Here is a 20694-nt window from a genome sequence, read left to right on the forward strand (position 1 = left end):
TGTCATCACTGATCTCAATGGCTGCTACAGAATGATTGGAGCAAGCAGGCATCTAGATGACAAGAAAGACATTTAAGATATAAATAGACTGCACATCAAACAAACTGTTTGTTTGACAAATCAAACAAACTGTCCCTAAAGCTTTGAAGACTGATCATACGTGCTACAAGCTCTCGACATCTGTCCAAATTCAGTGTTTCTTCAAGCATCAGCATGGATCAGTGTCATCTGAGAAGAAGCAGGGCTCTTCCCACACACCTGAGGGGATTCTGGGTGGATGGCATCTCTTCCTCTCAAGAGCCCTGTGAGCTTTTAAGGCTGGCAGCTGTAAGCAGGTTGGATCACACTTACAGCTGCATTTCTGCTAAAGCTCGAAGACCCAACGGTTTGGCCAGGCGTCACCTGAAGAACGCTGCTGTCCTTCCCAACATTCGTACAGCAGCCTCAGTCTCTTCAGCGGACGTCTATCCATCATCTCTGTGTCAGCAGGAGGAGCCCGTCTCCATCCACGGCTATAGTGTGCAGGCCTACCAGGGCATTTACAGCTCTGTGGTGGAGCCCATGATGAAGACGCGCAGTGGACGGCACCGTCCCTACAGCCTTGAGCTGGGACTCAAGATAAAGCAGCGTCTGTGGGAGACCCTCAACTGTCCTGAACTGGTGGAGACAGAGCTCATGACTGAGAGCTTCTCTACAACCAACAGAAGAAGCTTCGCTCCTCGGGTGCATGTGGACATCAGCAAAGAGCCCCTTCCTGAGGAACCCCAAAGGAAGAAGACCAGACAGTGAGACACCACAGTGGGACCTACACTACGTATGTAAATACTGTATATACTGTACATAGTTATAGAGTAAGTTTTACTTTGTAGAGTAAGTTTTTAGAACATTACTATGTGGTTGTTTGGTAGCTTTTGGTGATTATCAGTGCGTTGATATGTGGTTGCGGATGTTGTGAGCAGTTTTAAGCCCATTGCTACATGGTTGTAAGGATGTTTTGGGCAGTTCCTGTGTGTTGACGTGTTTGTCGAAGTTTCTATTCAGTTGTTTGCATGTTTCGATGCGGTTGTTGGACTCAGGTTTTTGGTGATTATCAGTGCGTTGATTATGTGGTTGCGGATATTGTATTGCGGTTTTTAGCATATTGCTATATGGTTGTTAGGATGTTTTCAGGCAGTGTCCTGTGTGTTGACATGCGTTTGCCAAGGTTTTGATGAATTGTTTGCGTGTTTCATTGTGGTTACTGGTCTCTTCTGATTGTTTGTAGTGCGTTATCGGATTGTTGTTAGGGTGTTTTGAGTTGTTGGGTGGCATGCGATTGCTTTCAAACAGTTAAGTTAGGGTAGGTTAGGTTAGGGTCCCTCACACGGTTTGCAGCTTGACGTGCTGTGAGGGCTTGTGTGCATCAGTGATGCTGAGAGGTACGCCACTGGTACTTCACAAGTACTGGTAGGGTCACCCATAGTGGACAGGTCTCAGCTGAGATGCCAGACAAAGACAAACCACTTAATTCTGAACAGCAGCAGATCGGCCCCTCAGGTAAGACACTCAACAAGCTACTGGGGAAGAAATGAAAAATTATCAGACTAAAGGTTAGTAAACCTTATAAGACATCTATTAAAAACACCATCACATGGACTTTACCAAATGGGAATTATATTTACTTTACCAATGGAATCAACCAAAAAAAAAAAAAATTATACTGACTCCAAGCTTTTGAATAGTATAGTGTATAATGTTACAAAAGCTTTATTTTGGATCAATGCTGATCTTTGGATCATTCTATTCATCAAAAAACCCTGCAAAAAATACTAAACTTTTTAAAATAATGATAATAATAATAATAATAAATGATAATAAAAATCAGCATATTAAAATGATTTCTGAAGGATCATGTGACACTGAAGACTGGAGTAATGATGCTGAAAATGTAGCTTTGATCACAGGAGTAAATTACATTTTAAAATATATTCAAATAGAAAACAGTTATTTTAAATAGTAAAAATGTTTCAGATTTGTACTGTTTTTGCTGTACTTGGCTCAAATAAATGCAGGCTTGGTGAGCAGAAGAGACTTCTTTAAAAAGCATAAAAAATCTTAATGTTCAAAAACTTTTGACTGGTAGTGTCATAGTTTAATGTGTCACAAGGCTGCATTTTTTTTTAGCACTGTTATAATGGAGCCAGTCAGATTTGAGGACATGTAAGTGGTATCTGTCTATGAGCATTTTTCACAATATACCGGTATGTAATATTTTACATTGTTATATATAAATTTGTAAATTAATTTGCAGTGCTTATTATGCATATTGTATATACTGAAATCAAGGCTAGACATAGGCATGTTCACATACAGCTGAGGTCAAAAGTTTGCATACATCTGCAAAATGTTAATTATTTTACCAAAATAAGAAGGATCATACAAAATGCATGTTATTTTGTAGGGGGTGAAAACATTTAGAATTTGAGGATCAGGGTAAATTTAACTTATTTTGTCTTCTGGAAAACATATAAGTATCTTCTGTAGCTTCTAAAGGACAGTACTAAATGAAAAAATATATGATATTTAGCCAAAATAAGAAAAATGTACACATTTTCATTCTGTTTAAAAGTTTACACCCTCGGCTCTTAACGTATCGTTTTTACATCTGGAGCATCAGTGAGCATTTGAACCTTCTGTAATAGTTGCATACGAGTCCCTCAGTTGTCCTCAGTGTGAAAAAGATGGATCTCAAAATCATACAGTCATTGTTAAAAATACACAAAAATGCTGAAAAACCAAAGAATCTGTGGGACCTAAAGGATTTTTCTGAAGAACAGCAGGTAGTTTAACTGTTCAGGACTGTTCAGGATGAACATCTAGAACTAAAAAACACAGCTGTGGATCATTCAGGTAACAACACCGTATTAAGAACCAAGCATATGTAAACTTTTGATTAGGGTTATTTTTTATAAATTTAACTATTATTCTCTCATGTGGACTATATGTAAACGTATTTAAATGAAATATCTTATTCAGGTCAGTACTAAAAAAAAAAAATAACATGCATTTTCTATGATCCCTCTTATTTTGAAGCAAATAACATTTTGCAGATTCTGCAAGGTGTATGTAAACTTTTGACCTCAACTGTGTTGATTAGTGAAAATCATTTCAATATAACATCAACCTTAGGTCTGAACCTCATAAATAATCATTTTAAAAAGCATAATAAAACTGAGCTATCTGTAATCTGCTTATTTGTGTATTAGTAAATAGAATGTGCACAAAAACTAGTGCGATTGGTCAATTATTAGGCGCTTAAAACTACGTGACAGCAAACGTACTACTACTAATAATGATGATTATCATCATCATCATCATCATCTTTATATATACCTACCTGAAACTGTTGATGATGTATGGGAAACACGGAGCGATGTCGATGATGTCAGTGCGTGCTCACGCTGTCTCTGTGTTGACGTGGCTTCTTCTCTGTCTCCAGTAATCCAGCAGCTGAAGTAATGAAGCACATAGCGGAAACTGGAGAATGCCATAATTACTAAAGTCAAGCGGACCCCACTCATTTCTCAGGTAAACCGCAACAAAACGATAAACAGCGGATTAACGAGCGTTTGTTTACTACCTGAAATCAAACTAGATGACGAATCACCGTCTGTTGATATAAAGTTTGGTTAGCATCAGTAGCATGAGACTATTGACCCTGTTTACTAAAGAGGATTTCAAGACATTAAGCATTGTTTAATCACACAGTGATATGTTTGCAGGAATGAAGGTATTATTCTGTATTCTAAGAGACTATTTGTTTTTTTCCAGATGAGATATTATAGTTGATTTGCGTAATGCTGGCTAAAATGACATGCTAACTGAGCTACTTAGCCTTTACGTTTAAAAATCTTACTGAGTGGTTTTATTCAGTAAGTATAACCGTTTAGCGTTTAATTCGTGTGCTTAAAAGCTGTGCGGTCAGATGTCTTTGTTATTTTCTTGAATAGAAAACTTGTATATAAGTGTTTTGAAGTCATGTTTACATGCTAATGCATATGTAAAGTTAGCTGCTAGTTAGCTCTACCTGCGTGTGCCAGGCCACTTAAGCAAAACCATTCACACGAAAAACTAGTTAATATTTTTTAGTGTTTCAACATGAATTCGCTAGTGGAAATTCCTAAAATAGGTTCTGTCAACGTTGGCCAAGGTTGAATTTGGCCTTATCAGCAGTGTTTGCTGTTGTACACTGCAGAGTGGGTCTAGGCTACTAAGATATCCATCCATATCTAATTTTTCCACATTTGGATTGTTTTGACCTGACATGGCAAAAAAGAATCCAACGATTTCAGAGCCATCAAACACAGAGAACCACCACAGAGTAGTTGGCAAAACACATGCATGTCCAACTTAATTCACTTGCCTTTTGTTCTTTTTACAGTGAAAAAATGACTGGAAGGAACCAGCACAATGGTTTTCAGTTTGCAACCACAGTGCAGCCACCCACAGGTGGTTACATGTCAGTTTTTGGAAACAACTCAGAGACTGACTACTCAGAGGAGGACGGAGAGGCCTTTGAGCTGCGTTCCAGAGGCAGGGAAAGGCATCGCAGGAGCACATCTACAGATCGCAAGGACGATATCATTTACTTGATAAGGGACATAAAAGACGGGGATACGCTGATCAGTATTTCCCTGCAATATTTCTGTACAGTAAGTCAAAGTTCCCTTGTTGTACTTTTGCTTTCTGTTTGAGTATGTGGCTGGTATGACCAAAAATCTTATGTGAATATAAAAAAATCTTGTTGTGTAACGTCATACTTGAAATCAAGGATTATACTTGTATTTAGAAATACAGTCTAAAATGGACAAGACCCCCTCCCGTCAAAATTTGGTCCCTTATTACATACTTAAATGTTTTATTCCCCATGAAAGCAATTTATTCATTTCTTAAAACTGTAACTCTATACCCTCACCTTACTGAGTATAGGTAGATGTATGAACATGCAAATTATTTCATGCCTCCACCCAGTCACACCAGCTTGAACCTGCTCCACTTTCTCTTACGGTGTGTTCACACGGGGCATCAGCGTCAACGCTTGACGGAAGGCATGGCTGAAGTTTGGCACTGACGCCATGGTCATAGCAGCGTCAGCCAATGAAATTAGATAGGAACTCAACAACAAAAACTCGGATACAGCTTCATTGTCATTCAACATAAATGTATCATAAAGGACCGGGTGATTGCCCACCGCAATAATTAGTTTCTCCTCCATTTTAAAATTTATCCTCAGTTTGCTGCTCTTGAACAGGATGAACGTGATTGGCTCCCGCCTGGCTACTGTATTTGCATAGAGCGATCCTGATTGGCTCACGCTTCCGTCGGCGGCGCTTCACTGGCCTTGCTCGCGGCAGAAGTTGAAAAATTCTCAACTTCTGCCGCGAGCAACGCCAGTGAAGCGCCGCCGACGGATCCACAATTCTTTTCGGCAACGCTTGACGTCACCCATTCAAAGTCAATGGGAAGCGTTGACGCTGACGCCCCGTGTGAACACACCGTTAGTCAGCAGAAGCAAATGCTGCTTACTTCTGATTAAATGGGCCACATTAAAGTGTGGCTTTAAAAATTTAAATTCTGTCATTAATTGTTTACCTTCATGTCGTTCCAAACCCATAAGATCTTTGTTCATCTTCAGAACACATATTAAGATATTTTTGATGAAATCCGACGGCTTTCTGACCCTCCATAGACAGCAAGGGTTCTAACACATTCAAGGCCCAGAAAGGTACCAAGAACATTTACAAAATAGCAGCGGAAGACAGTAACTCGGGCGAGTAGAGTTGTTGAATTAAGTCATTATTTTATTTTATTTTTTGTGCACAGAAAGTATTCTCGTAGCTTCATAAAATTGCCATTGAACCACTGATGTCATATGGACTATTTTGTCCATGTACTTGGTACCTTTCTAGGCCTTGAAAGTGGTAGGACCCTTGCTATCTATGGAGGGTCAGAAAGTTCTTGAATTTAATCAAAAATATCTTAATTTGTGTTCTGAAGATGAATAAAGGTCTTATGGTTTTGGAACAACATGAGGGTAAGTAATTAATGACAGAATTGTAATTTTTGGGTGAACTATCCCTTTAAAAGCTGATGCAAAATTTGTGTTATAAATGTACCAATGACGACCCACAAGTTTAATTCTGCTCTAATATCGCAAGCTATGATGTTGCTGCTGTAAACAAATTTCTGCTTTACATTACACCCCATAATAACAAGTTCTTCTTGATCTTATTTTGGATACATCTATTTCTGTATTTTCCCAGTACTCCATGTTTCTTAGATATATTGACTTATAAAAACCCAAAGCAGTCCTTCCCCCAGATAGACTAATTTGGAGTAGACGTCACAGTTATGTCACCGGCAGCTGCATGCGCATTGTGGTGGCAGAAAAACACTGGTAACAAGTGAAGGGAAATGGATAAAATCCATGGAATAAGAGAAATAATGTTTTTTGTGCCTTTGGATGTCAGAATCAGAATGCAAATCATTTTAATATAATACTGTTGTTAAAAACGTCATTTGAAGCTAAACACAGACCTTTAAATAGACGGTTTATGGATGAAACCTACTATGATTACCCTACTTTTAAAGCATATTTTGATTTAAACAATTTGTCTATGTAATATTCACATGTGCAGTTCATAGTAGTTACATTATTCATGTATTACAGTTACAGCATGAAATACTATTTAAACCTACAACATTTTACATAACATTTACCTATTTTATCTCACAATTCTGACTTTTTTTTTCTCCGCAAATGCAAGTTATATCTCCTAGTTCAGACTTTATAACTCAATTTAATTCCAAAATATTAAGTTTGTCAATTCTGAGGGGAAAAAACCCCAGAAGTGTGGGCTATAAACTCCTGATTCTGAGCTGAGGGAAACAGAGAGAATGCCAGGTTGATTCTCTTATCAGAATTGCAAGAATAAAGTTAGAATTTTTAAATAAAGTCAAATTTATTTATTTCTTTCATCAGTTAGGCTCTGCCCACCAAAAAAAACCCACCATCACTGTTTGCAAACACCAAATTGTTCTATAGCTGTCCAAATATATCTATTGTATGTAAGGTTGAACTGATTGTACTGATTTTCATTCTCATCGCAGGTTGCAGACATAAAGCGGGCCAACAATCTTCTAACTGAACAGGACTTCTTTGCGCTGCGGTCCATAAGGATCCCTGTGAGAAAGTTCAGCTCATTCACAGAAACTCACAACACTGCTCCGCATAAAAGCAGCTCACCTGTCGGCACTCGCAGAATCTCGGAGATCCCAGGTTCTGGAGCTTCCTTGGACTCTTCATCCTCTTCCTCCTCTGTGGACAGCGTGGAGTGCTTCCTTCAGGAAAGGACAAGGACATTCAACTTCTTGTCAAGTCATCTGCCCCTTCCAGGAGCAGCCTGAGCGAGGTCGTGTCCTCACTGGAGCAGCCGCTTTTGGGAGATCCCGATCGCAGGCCAGCCCAAAAGAAAGACCCATACTATGGTGCTGATTGGGGAATGAGATGGTGGACCGCAGTTGCCATCATGTTGGTCGTGGGCATCGTTACACCTGTTTTTTACCTGTTGTACTATGAAGTTTTGATGAAAGCAGATGTCAGCCACCACACTACCATTGACTCTATCAGGCCTGGACCAACACAGCCAGCTGTTCCTAAGATTGGGTTACCACCACCTAGTGCTGCCTCTCACCAAGACTCTCACCTACAGGCTGCTGCTAAACAGCAACATTTTGCGAATCATGAAGAGAAAGCATAAAGGGGCACTTAAATCTCCAGGAAATTAATTTGGAGGCATTAATGGAAGGTATAAGCGGAACCACATTTTTAAAACAATTAACTGAAACACATGAGAGGATCGAGTCAAGACATGATTCCAATCCTGTCAGCATTTTTCCTTGATGCATTTTGCACAGTTGATTGCTGGTTTTGTTGTGTGTGTCACTCATGAGCCAGTGTGTATCTCTGTACCTCTATTAAGCTTGTAGTTTGCATCAGTGGCAAATGGCTGATATATTGTTTAAAACATTTGCTGCCACTGTCTGGTTGTCAGGGAAATAAACATGGTAATTTATTTTAGGAAATGTAGAATTCAGATTCAGTATTGCAGCTGACGGTAATAATGTTGCTGGTTTTAATTTTTAAACTTTGCCTGTACAAAGAAAAACAAAACTTAATGGAACCATAATGGCTTCCTGTTTTTTCTTCTGGCAAGAGTACAGGGATGATTTGTAAAATGTTTTCAAACATGTTCAATTCCATATAAGTAGCAGAGATGTAAGGATTTCTATGAAACATGGCGTACAGTGATTGATATTTGAACAGTATGTGCCTTCATCCTGTGGACTGTAAATGCAGGTTGAAAATAAAGGAATTATATTTTAGTATCTGAATCTCCTAATTATTTTTAACCTTTTAATTTAGTCATTTAGCTTAAATAATACCAGCTTAGATAATTATCCATATGCAGTTGAGTTCAAACATTTACAAGCACCTTGCAGAATCTGCTAAATTTTAATTATTTTACTAAAATAAGAAGGGTCATACAAAATGGATGTAATTTTTTTTTTTTATTTAATACTCACCTGAATAAGATATTTCACATAAAAAAAGTTTACATATAGTCCACAAGAGAGAATAATAATTACAATTCTAAAAATGACATACATTTGGTTCTTAATACTGTGTTGTTACCTGAATGATCCGCATCTGTTTTTTTTTTTTTTTTTTTTTAAAGTTGTCCCTTATTTGTCCTGAACAGTTGATCTGCCCACTGTTCTTTAGAATAATCCTTCAAATCCCACAAATTCTTTGGTTTTCCAGCATTTTTGTGTATTTGAATCCTTTCCAACAATGACTGTATGATTTTGAAATCCATCTTTTCACATTGAGGACAACTAAGGGATTCATATGTAACTATTACAGAAGATTGAAACACTCACTGATGCTTCAGAAGTAAACCCAATGCATTACGAGCCTGGGGGTGAAAACTTTTAACAGTTTAACTGTTCAGAACAAACAAGGACTCATGAACAATTATCGTTTAAAAAAAAAAAAAAAACAGCTGTGGATCATTCAGGTAAAACCACAGTATTAAGAATCAAGTGTATGTAAACTTTTGAACAAGGTCATTTTTAAAATTCAACTATTACTTTCTCTTATGTAAACATCTTTTTATGTGAAATATCTTATTCAGGTCAGTACTAAAAAAAAAAAAAAAAAGCATGCATTTTGTATAATCCCTCTTAGGTTGGTAAAATAATTAACATTTTGCAGATTCTTGACCTGTAATTATGCTGCATCTAATTTTTTTAAACTATAAAACAGTGTACTCTTTGAAGACATGAAGTATATGAAGTAAAATTTAGTGATTTTATATTACATATCGATAAACTTTAATTGTTTTACATGATAGTCTTAAATCTTTTGTGCCTTTTTTTTGCTAGTAAGTGGCTTCATCCATGTTGTCATCACTTCCTCCCCCATAATCATCACCGTCTTCAAAGTAGTTTGCTATGTAGTCATTTTCCTATGGGAAAAAAGGAAAAAAAAAGGCTGATCATGCATCAAGTGCTTTTAGTGCTCTGGAATTCCACAATTGCATTAAAATAGTTTTCCCAGTAACTGAAAACCAAGTTAGATATATGCAAGCCAGTATTTGGGTGTAAACTTGACTGATGATGTGACAGGAATGTCATAAGACATGTTAAAAGTATGTTATGTTGTTAAATGAATGCCACAGACAAATATACGCTTCACACATTAATGGCAGGTGCATCAGATACAAATATTAGTAAATAAGAAAATATAGCGTCACGGATTTAAGCCTTTTATAACCATTTTTCAAACTGAAGAACATTAGAGTTTTACCCTATTTGTAAAGCAGCTTATAGCTTTGCAGACACATTTGGTAGTGATACGGTCACACCAGTTTCATGCTTAAGCATGTGTTATTTAAGTGTTAGACTAATGTTTTTTTAATGTTTTAAATTTCTGTGGTAATATACAACATGCTACAGATGATGTTGATGAAGATTTATTTAACCAGAAATGTTGCTATGCTATTAGTAAAAGCTTCTACCTCTTCAAGCTCTTCTTCATCATATTCTCCTTCAATTTCTTCTTCCTCCCCTTCCTCATCATTTTCTTTCTTCTCTCCCTTTGCTTCACCCTCCTCATCTGATTTTACATCTCCCTTCTTTTCAAGTTCCTGAAAATCAAGCAGAAGTGAGACAACTACACAATCCAAAATTATATCTTGTCAAAAATAAACATGTATAATGCAGTTTATTTAATAAGTTTAGTATGTGATTACCTATAACATGAACTCACATCAAGCTTATTCAGTAATTCCTCCTTATCCTTACTTGAGATCTTTGCTTTTCTGTTAGTATCTGTAAATGACTTACAAGTTATTCAAAAAATGGTGTTTGTTTAAAGAGAGATTCTGCATTTTGTGAAATTACCTCTTTTTTTCTTAATTATCTTCTTCTGTGGCTTCAGCTCTTTGGGAAGACGGTTCCAATCTATAAAGCAAGTCTATAATTGATATAAAATCAGCCAATTTAAATGGTACTCATAAGTGATTCCTGTAATACCTGGTGTCCAGTTGTCATCCTCAATTCTTTTAATTTCTCTTGTGTATTTTTCCTTGTACCTCTCCACATCTGTGAATTATACTGGTGAGCACACTTTTAAAAAGTAGATCAATTTGTTTTAACTTTTACATTTCTGACCTTTCTTACTTTAATTAACATTGTAAAAAAATTATTAAAACAATAATAAAACAATCAAATAGTAAAACTCTTTTTAAGGTTAAACTATCCCTAATCAGTTACACTATTTCACTTAAACATAAAGTTAAATAGATGTCATGTCTTAAGGCCAGTGGTAATACACAACATTGCCCTCAGTGCTCTTACATTTACAATATGATTGCCTCAGAAATCCTAAGACCCCTAGTAGGAAGCAATAGGTATTATGTGTTACCAAAATTAAATAAAGGCTACCACTCACCTCCCTTTCCTGCATGGGGTTTTATGTTAAATGGGAGGTCTTTCATTCGTCCTCTCATCTCTTGTTTCAAAGCTCTCATATAGTCTTCATCCTCTCCAGCTTTCAGAGGCCCTGGTTTATATTCAATTTGCTGAAAAAGAGCACAGAATTATGACCTAGGTGGTGTAATGCATTTCTCTAAAACTGAAAAAAGTCAGGATAATGACTATCTAGCAGACTTTTTAGCTCAGGGGGAATAAAAATAAGAAGAAGAAAACAACTCACTGGGAAGAGTGGAGTTGGCCCTCTTTGGGTTTCAGGCATAGACCCTCTGGTAAGACCCAGAGCCTCTATGTTGAAGGTGAATGCTGCTATTCCTCTGCCCTTTCCTGCCATTTTGCTCAGTCAAATAATTCTGGACTTGCTTGGGTGGAGGAAGGTATGATAAGGTATCAACTGGCCAACAGGGTTGGGGCCATTCATGAATTGAATTGAGAATGAATGGTAAATTCCAATTCACTTCCTGGAATGGAATTGGAATTGGAATTGCATGCAGCTGACAGGAAATGGAATTGGAATTGAATTGGAATGTCAGGAAACAGAACTGAAATCAAATAAATTCCACTAAATTCCACTTGAGAAAATTTAGGCCTGAGAGATGCAATCTTAACGATGACAATTTTCAGGAAATGATGATAATTTGATGCAATAAAAAGTGAATGAATGACTGAACATGACTCTTTTTTTTTTTTTTTTTTTTTTTGAGTTGAGACATATATTATGTGGTAATCATATATTGAATGTATAGTACATCCAGAAACTTATCACCACTGTCATTCAATTATTAATTCATAATGTGCAGTTCTCATTTTTATTTACTTGCATTTGATCAACTCTATTTCATACATTACTTGGTATTTGTAAAGCATCATAAATAAAGTTCAAATGTATGTCTCTAAATGCAATCACAAATAAATGCTCAGAAACAGCAATAAACGGAATTCAGTGGAATTTCCCTGAATTGAATTCCACTTATTGTAATTCCAATTCAATTCCAACTCTGTTTCCTGTAATTGTTGTTAAATTCCAATTCCAATTCCATTTCCCTTCTTTGAATTGGAATTGTTGAGTTCATTCCTGAATTGACCCCAACCCTGCTGGCCAAAATATAATTTTTTAAAACAAAATTCCCAGTGCCGCTGTTAACGTAATCCGTCGTGAAGTCACGTGACACGCGAGAACCAATGGCTCTTGGCCTCAATGGAGTTAAACCTAAATCGCAGCATTTTTTAATTGAACGCCACCGCTTATGATATCTGAGGGAAAATTCCACCGGGCGAATATTACCTTTGGATAATTACATCAAAATCAGTGTTGTCATCACACAAGGCTTCAAAAGACGTTAAATATTGTCGTATGGATATTTTTTTATATGTTTCTGGAACAACACTGCATTGAAACGTGGGTGAGTAAACGACAACATGCAGTATTTCTTAAAAACTGCACCACTAAGGCAGCTAGTCGCATTGCAGCAACAATTCTTTAAAGTGCAACTGCTTACCTTGTTCTCTAACAAATTTTGGGCGAATACAAATGAGTACCTGTGTAGGCAATTATGAATTTTATGTTATTAATATGCATGAGTTGGGTGTTGCCTGTTGATGCATTGACCAATAGTATTTCGATTCTCTAACACGTCATGCCGTTACGCTCGATGACGTTCTACGCTTGCGGAACTGGGTGTCAGCGTTCTTTCTGCGGCTGCAGCAGCTAGGATTTGAAACCAAAATTATACGTTAACAGCCATACATTTAACCTTGTATACAATAATAACCTCTTGAATGTATTGGAGATGTCTGCGACTGATTGGTACGCGCACAAGTCGCTGGAAAATGGCGTGTTTTGGATCCAGGAGCGGTTTTATGAATCGGGGAACAGAGCGAATATCTGGCTCATACGCGGGTCCCATCAGGACGTCATTATAGATACTGGACTGGGTTTACGGAGTCTGCCTGAATACATCAGTAGTAAAGGGTTGCTAGGGGACGATTCGAAGCGTAAGAACCCGCTGTTGGCCATTGGCACGCATGTGCATTTTGATCATTCGGGTGGGCTGCATCAGTTTCAACAGGTGGGCGTGCACAAGGCGGAGGTGGATGCTTTGGCTAACGGTGACAACTTTGAGACCGTGACATGGTTATCTGATCGAGAGATCGTGGAGAATCCAGCGCCTGGATGGCGAGCAAGACAGTACAGAGTGAAGGCTGTAACGCCAACACATATATTACAAGAAGGTGGGCTATTATACTGTTTGCAGGATTTGAATGCTATTATAATACATGCCTATCTATCTATCTATCTGTTTGTCTGTCTGTCTGTCTGTCTGTCTGTCTGTCTGTCTATCTGTGTCCACACACACACCACTGCACAAACTACTCCAAAAGACAGTAGAACAATGCACTGAATTGCATGACTTCATTCTGGCCAGCCTTGCATAATGTCTTTGAAGAGCTCTATAGAAGGATCGAAACAAATCAGATCATGATAGACTCACGAGAGGCATGTCAGTGGTTAGTGAAAAGCAAGCTCGCTGTCTAATGTGGCTTCATAATCTCCCTGATGGTGGAGATAAACCATTATAGTGGACCCTTGGCGGAAACCCAGCAGATTCAGAGTAAAGCTCTGAGTAAACCACACATGACCTCCACCCCATAATTTTTACTGAATGGACTACTATGCAGTGAGTTGTACTGCTGCATATGAATAGATGTTCTGTCAGTGAACAAATTAGGCTTATTTTTTCACCTCACTGTGTCTTCAGATTTTAAAGGGATAGTTCAGCAAAAAATGAAAATTCTGTCATTAATTACTCACCCTCATGTCGTTCCAAACCTGTAAGACCTTCGTTCATCTTCGGAACACAAATTAAGATATTTTTGATGAAATCCGAGAGAATCCTGACCCTGCATAGACGGCAACGCAACACGGTCAAGACCCAGAAAAGTAGTAAATGCTACAGTAAAAATAGTCCATGTGACATCAGTGGTTCAGCTGTAATTTCATGAAGCTACAAGCATATTTTTTTTGTCCACAAAGAAACCAAAAATAACTTCTTTATTCAACACTTTCTTCTTTTTCCTGTCAGTATTTTATGTGCATGACAGTACCATGACACAACTGGGCTCTGACATGAAAGAGAAGAAATTGTTGAGTAAAGTCATTATTTTTGTTTTCTTTGCACACAAAACATATTCTTAAAGCATCATAACATTACGGTTGATCCACTGATGTCACGTGGTCTATTTTAACAATGTCCTTACCACCTTTCTGGACCTTGAACATTAGTTGCGTTGCTGTCTATGCAGGGTCAGAAAGCTCAAAAATATCTCCATTTGTGTTCTGAAGATGAGCAAAGGTCTTACAGGTTTGGACAGCATGAGGGTGAGTAATTAATAGTGTAAATGTTTGTGGATGTTTAAAAGCATAGCTTATGCAGATATTATCACTGTTTGTTAACATATCTCCTCATATCCAGCAAACACAGACATTCACACTGCAAGCCTTAGAGCTTAAAGTCTGATTTTTTTTTTTTTTTTTTTTTTTTGCTCAGATCAGATTTTTTTGTATAGCTGTTCACATTGTTCTAAATGTGCCCAATATCAGATTTCCAGTGTGAACAGATAATGGTTCTGATCTGACCCTTATGCGTAAAAGTACAATATGAACAGGGTTTCCAGGTTTTCACATCAAAATCTGCATAATTGCTTCTCAAAACTAGTCCAAAACTAGCCCAATCGCACTCCAGGGGGTAAATATCGCATTAGTGGAGTCGTGTCAATCCACAGAGTTGGAAAAACAACCCACGGCAACAATGAAAAAATAGCCCAGTTTCGTGGGAAAACTGTGGATTTAGCAACACTTGTGCAGCACACTGTCACACAGAAGTAAACACGGAGGACATAAAGTAAACGATTTTGCATTTATTTATTGTGTGATCTGCCGAAGATGCAGTTGAAATTATGCGCAGACAATAAAAATAAAGACAAGGATGTGACGAGAGCAGAGTTTTGAATTTTTTATAATATGAGCATTTTGTTTGTATATAGAGTTGTCCCTGTAATACTTGTGAGTTCTGACACATCACTGTACTTCTGACTACCTTTCGCAATTGTCTTGATAACTTTGGGTATTTAAATCATTGAAGTGACTTCCAATAAGCGCAGAATCGTGAATTCTGATATGACTTTTTACACTGTGGTCACATTGCAAAACATCTGTCTTGTATCGCATTTAATACCACATATGGAAGTGGCAAAAAAAGATTTGCAATCAAGATCAGATTCCATGTGGTTTGTGCTGTTCACACTGTCATAGGAAAAACAGATCTGAGTCACATGTGAGCAAAAAAAAAAAAAAAAGAAAATTTGGATTTGGGTCACATTTGCCTGCAGTGTGAACGTAGCATATGATTAAAACCTTTTAACTCAACATTTTTCTTCTTGGACGATCATCAACTGTAGTAATAATAAACTAACCCTTGCATCTTCCTCACAAATCCTTCTCTGTTTCATATGTGCATCAGTCGATACAGCTTCTGCTGTGTCAGTGCTGCAGTGCAGTGACAATATCCAGTTCCCACATTTCCTTCCTTTCCTTCTTCTCCAGGTGACGTTATCAACCTTGGCGACCGTCAGCTTACTGTTCTTCACATGCCAGGCCATTCCAGAGGCAGCATTTGTCTCCATGACAAGGAGAGCAAAATGCTGTTTAGTGGAGACGTGGTGTATGATGGTTCCATGATCGATTGGCTTCCCTACAGCCGGATCAGCGACTACATCCGTAGCTGCGAAAGGCTGGTTGAGATGGTTGATAAAGAGGAGATTGACCAGGTCATGCCTGGCCATTATAACACTTTCGGGAGCAAGCGGCTACACCGGTTAGCCTCCAACTACATCGCTAGTGCCGGCGCCTGCCACAGAGCCTCCACCTGCGTGGTGAAGTCCATTGCCAGCCTGGCACTTCGAGCCTCCAACTCAAGAAGTGCCTGCTAGTAGTTATGATAAAGACTACTATGCAACAACATATGTCATTGCAGACCTCACTATTGAGCACACTGAAAACACTGAGCAATACAGTGTGCTAATGATATACAGTATACAGTTTGATAGTACTATTTATGTTCATGGTTAAAAAAAAATGCTGCACAATATCCATCAAAGCATCAAGAAGATCAGTAGACATTGTCACATTTTAAAGGTGCTGTTTGTAATTTTCAACGCTGATGCGTAGAGGTATCTGTAGAAATATGAAAAAACACTAGATTGTTGAGCAGCCCAATATAGCAAGGTTGTTTTTTTGTTTTTCCTTCCCCAAACCCAGCACCACAGCCCATTTCATTAGTCAACTCAATCACACAGTTACCTATGAGGAAAAGGTTAGAGTTTACTGGTTCATTAGAGTTATGAAAAATAATGGATTGATCCATTTGCGACGAATGGTAATGCCGTCTATCAGAATGTGCTATCAGTGTTACCACCTTATTTTACAGCGCAAAGATAAGCTATTTCCTGTGAAGGTGCGAGGTTTTTAATTCATTAGCTGCTATATAATAGCAAAGTACAGTAATCAGTAAAACTATTTGAGCTCTAAACCAGTATGTTTGATATAAAATAATTCAAATAATACTTGTTTGCAGTATCAGTGCCTAGTTTGCAGTGTCAAGCAGAATCTAAAATAAATATAAGCGGCTGACACTGGAAGCCCTTCACATTAAGATAGACATGGCCACACTCACTCTTAAAAATAAGGTTAATACTAAGGTTAAGATTAGGGTTATGGGTTAGCATTTGTTTCAGCATTGTAGTCAATTAGCACTTTGATTGACATGACCAATGAATTGCCTGTGTCCTGTGTTATTTTAGTATTATAGAGATACTATTATTAGTTAGTATTAGTAGATAGTATTATTAGTTTTTATTGTAGGTATTATATATTTAGTTGTAGTTTGGGAGTAAGAGTTTTAATGTTGTTTATTTTTTTTTATTTTTTTTTTAAGGAAGTCTCTTATGCTCATCAAATTTCCATTTATTTGATCAAAAATACAGAAAAAGTTATATTCTGAAATATTATTGCAATTTAAAATAAGTCTTCTATTTTAATGTTTAATTAATTAACATACTTTATAATTTGTTTCTGTGAATCTGAATTTTTAAGAGCCATTACACCAGTCTTCAGTGTCACACAATCCTGAAATCATTCTAATATGCTGATTTATTCTTAATGTTGGAAACAGTTGAGCGGCTTTTTTTTTTTTTTTTTTTTTTTGGAACTGATACTTTTTTTAAGGATCCTTTGATGAATAAAAAGTTAAAAAGAACAGCATTTATTTAAAATGGAAATCTTTTCTAACAATATAAGTCTTTACTATCACTTTTTATCAATTTAATACATCCTTGCTGAATAAAAGTATTTATTTCTTTTAAACTTTGAACGGTAGTGTGTACTGTTACAAAAATTCTTTTTAACTTTTTATTCATCAAAGAATCCTGAAAAAAAGTATCACAGGTTCCAAAAAATATTAAGCAGCACAGCTGTTTCCAATATTGATAATAAATCAGCATATTAGTCTGCACCAATAACCTTGTAGTTAGTGTGTCGACGTACAGCGCAACTGCGCTCACGGCGACCCGAGTTCAATTCCCGTCTCGAGGTCCTTTGCCGATCATGCTCCCCTCTTTCCTCCCACTGCTTTCCTGTCATCTCTCCTACTGTCCTATCTACAAAAATGCATATTAGAGGAATCAATTCTATTTAAAGTAGGGCTGGCAAACGATCAATCGCGATTAATCGCATACTAATTTAAGTTTGCCTAATATATATGTGTGTACTGTGTGTAATTATGTATATATAAATGCAAGCACATTCATGTATATATTTAAGAAATATTTACAAGTATATGCATTTATTATAATTTTTATAGAATGTATAATATATATAAATTAAAATATTTTGTACATAAATAAGATTTAAATATATACATTAATTTGTGTGTATTTATATGTACATAATAATTTTGTATGCAATTAATCGCGATTAATCATTTGACAGCCCTACTTTTAAGTATATTAAAATAGAAAACTGCAATTGCAATAATATTTCACAATATTACTATTGCAATAATAATATCACAATATCAAATAAACAGCGTTGTTGAGCAGGAAATGCTTCTTAAAAAAACATTAAAAATCTTACCGATCCCAAACATTTGAACAGCAGTGTATATAGTTAATTTATTTTATTATAGTTAATATTTTGAATTATTATTATTATTTTGATTTTTTTTTTTTTACTTTAATAACCCTGCTGTTAGAGGGTGCACTCAACTTGTTTGGGGGAAAAAATGACGTTCCAGGACTGAATGTTTGGATAAACCTATTTGGATGAATTATTATTATTCAATTCAATTTGGGTAACTAGTGATGTAGAAATTACACACTGCACCTTTAATAAATATAATCATTATATAAACATTTGGTAACTTTAAGATTTACGCAGGATAAAGACTTGGTATGTCTAAAAATCACAAAAAAGACACATTGTAGCTGACTTTGTAGTTATAATTAGAAGTAATCTGATCTGATTCAGATAAACTGTTATTGAAGAGACAGTGAGGTGTTAGTTCAAATGGGAGACAAGATGAATTAGTAGCAAACTGTTGTCTTGTTCTCTATGACAGTATCTGCATGAGACATTAATGTAGCACAGCATGGACGCAGCGTTATTCTATTATTCTATAGGCTCAGAGTGAATTGTGTTGTGTAAGTGATCAAAGTGCATTATTTACAAATGCGAATAACAAAATAATAATAACAAAATCATAATCTTTCCACGCCAGTCATATAAGACAGGAAAAAAGACTAGCCTTGACTGAAAGATGCCTGAACAATGATTTTTGTTTGGTTTAGTTCCATAACACTGCCTCCATACTAGTAGTTCTCTTTGCCGTGTACTTATTTGCAAACTGCACAATGATTTTATCTGTATTAGTAATTTTTATATGGAAGCACATACGTAAGTCAGTGTGGGTGATGGTACATAGTTCGTTGAAGGCCAAAGGCTGTTTTTCCCTCTCAGTAATTCACTGCCTTATTTTAATCTGTCATAATTGTAAGGGCTTCCTCTTTAGTGTTCAAATGTGAAAATGCCACAATTTGTGAGTGTATGAAATGAGATGTTGTATAAAATGAGGTGTTCGTGGAGTGATAAGAATGACTGACATCGAGTCACTCATTTATGTTGCCAAACTACAAATATGCTGCTTTTGATGTAATTTTCATAATGCTGACATGTTGTTTTCACATCATTAATGAGAGAGTAGAATGTGTTTGTGTGAATGTGATGGACAGCGATATAATATATGTATAATGAATCTACAGTTGAAGTGAGCTTGTACAGTATATGTGCACTATGTTTCTGCTCAGGGATCTCTTGAATCCAGGCAAAATGAGCAGAGCTATACATGCAACACTATATTCAGTGCCTCTTGGAGAGTAAACAAACAAATACCTCGCAATGCCGCAGTGACAACAGCTGTTGTAATACAAAGGCACCTGTTTAACAATATACTCACTTTCAGTTCTGTATACAATGGGTCTCTGTGTTATTCTTCTCTGTGCTTGTTGCTATTATTTATGCTAAAAAACTACCAGTCAAAAGTTTTTGAATGGGAAGATTTTAAAGAAGTCTCTTCTGCTCACCAAGCCTGCATTTATTTGATCCAAAGTACAACAAAAACAGTAATATTGTGAAATATTTTCACTATTCACAATAACTGCTTTTTTATTTGAATATATTTTAAAATGTAATTTATTTCTGTGATTTCAAAGCTGAATTTTTAGCAACATTAATCCTTCGGAAGTCATTCTAATATTCTGATTTGCCGCTCAGAAAACATTTAGTATTTATTATTTAAAACAGCTGAGTAGCTGAGGTTTCTTTGATGAATAGTAAGTTAAGATGAACAGCATTTATCTGAAATATAATTTTTTTTTAACATAAATGTCTTTATCATCACTTATTTTATACTGACTCCAAGCTAATGTTAAAAAAGCTTTTTATTTAAAATCAATTCTGATCTTTGGATCTTTCTATTCATCAGAGAATCCTGAAAAAATATACTCAGCTGTTTTAAATATTGATAATAAAAAATAAATGTTTCTTGAACGGCAAATCGGAATGATTTCTGAAGGATCATGTGACACTGAAGACTGGAGTAATGATGCTGAAAATTTAGCTTTGATCACAGGAATAAATTACATTTTAAAATATATTCAAATAGAAAGCAGTTATTGTAAATAGTGAAAATATTTCATAATATTACTGCTTTTGCTGTATTTTGGATCAAATAAATGCAGACTGAGCAGAAGAGACTTCTTAAAAAAAAAAAAAAACATGAAAAATCTTACTGTTCAAAAACTTTTGACTGGTAGTGTGGTTGTGAATGTGTTAAGAGAGAATTTCACTGTGATATTGGTATTTTACCAATTTGAGCAAAAGTAGTGTAACCACAAGATGGAGACATTGACCCTGTTATGCCGGCATATTTCCATTCGCTTTGGAGCTGGAGCGCTGAAGTAGATGAGCATCAAACGAAAGTCAGT

At 36.4% G+C, this 20694-nt stretch overlaps 3 protein-coding genes across 4 annotated transcripts; 2 read left to right on the forward strand and 1 right to left on the reverse strand.

Annotated features, from left to right (window-relative positions):
• The first annotated feature begins 4404 nt into the window (after positions 1-4404).
• Positions 4405-8424, forward strand: lysmd3 (LysM, putative peptidoglycan-binding, domain containing 3). Its single transcript, XM_051109063.1, is given in 3 exon segments — positions 4405-4691; positions 7150-7384; positions 7387-8424. Coding segments are annotated over 3 exon segments (912 nt in total). The 5' UTR covers positions 4405-4427; the 3' UTR covers positions 7800-8424.
• An 847-nt stretch (positions 8425-9271) lies between these two features.
• Positions 9272-12645, reverse strand: polr3g (polymerase (RNA) III (DNA directed) polypeptide G). 2 transcript variants are annotated; one of them, XM_051109067.1, is made up of 8 exons: positions 12597-12645; positions 11321-11459; positions 11057-11186; positions 10639-10707; positions 10507-10566; positions 10373-10434; positions 10122-10250; positions 9272-9569 (listed from the first exon to the last, which is right to left on the reverse strand). In XM_051109067.1, exons 2-8 carry the CDS (start codon positions 11429-11431, stop codon positions 9483-9485), a joined length of 648 nt encoding a protein of 215 aa, XP_050965024.1. In that variant the 5' UTR covers positions 11432-11459; positions 12597-12645; the 3' UTR covers positions 9272-9482. The 2 variants fall into 2 exon arrangements, with proteins under 2 accessions (XP_050965024.1, XP_050965023.1); XM_051109066.1 differs by lacking the exon at positions 12597-12645 and having other exon boundaries at positions 11321-11631.
• A 118-nt stretch (positions 12646-12763) lies between these two features.
• mblac2 (metallo-beta-lactamase domain containing 2) lies at positions 12764-19681 on the forward strand. Its single transcript, XM_051109065.1, has 2 exons — positions 12764-13329; positions 15701-19681. Exons 1-2 carry the CDS (start codon positions 12888-12890, stop codon positions 16084-16086), a joined length of 828 nt encoding a protein of 275 aa, XP_050965022.1. The 5' UTR covers positions 12764-12887; the 3' UTR covers positions 16087-19681.
• Positions 19682-20694: the final 1013 nt, after the last annotated feature.

The sequence above is a fragment of the Labeo rohita genome, chromosome 5 (genome assembly GCF_022985175.1).
Source record: "Labeo rohita strain BAU-BD-2019 chromosome 5, IGBB_LRoh.1.0, whole genome shotgun sequence".
NCBI lineage: Eukaryota > Metazoa > Chordata > Actinopteri > Cypriniformes > Cyprinidae > Labeo > Labeo rohita.

Bases quoted from the DNA above. Each gene is read 5' to 3' on its own strand.
- polr3g (XM_051109067.1), bottom strand. From the start codon at position 11,431: ATGGCAGGAAAGGGCAGAGGAATAGCAGCATTCACCTTCAACATAGAG. The intron at 10,708-11,056 runs GTGAGTGGTAGC...TATAATTCACAG, and splicing joins ACCCCATGCAGGAAAGGGAG to ATGTGGAGAGGTACAAGGAA. The intron at 9,570-10,121 runs GTAGAAGCTTTT...TTTTTCCCATAG, and splicing joins ATGAAGAAGAGCTTGAAGAG to GAAAATGACTACATAGCAAA.
- mblac2 (XM_051109065.1), top strand. From the start codon at position 12,888: ATGTCTGCGACTGATTGGTACGCGCACAAGTCGCTGGAAAATGGCGTG. The intron at 13,330-15,700 runs GTGGGCTATTAT...CTTCTTCTCCAG, and splicing joins AACACATATATTACAAGAAG to GTGACGTTATCAACCTTGGC.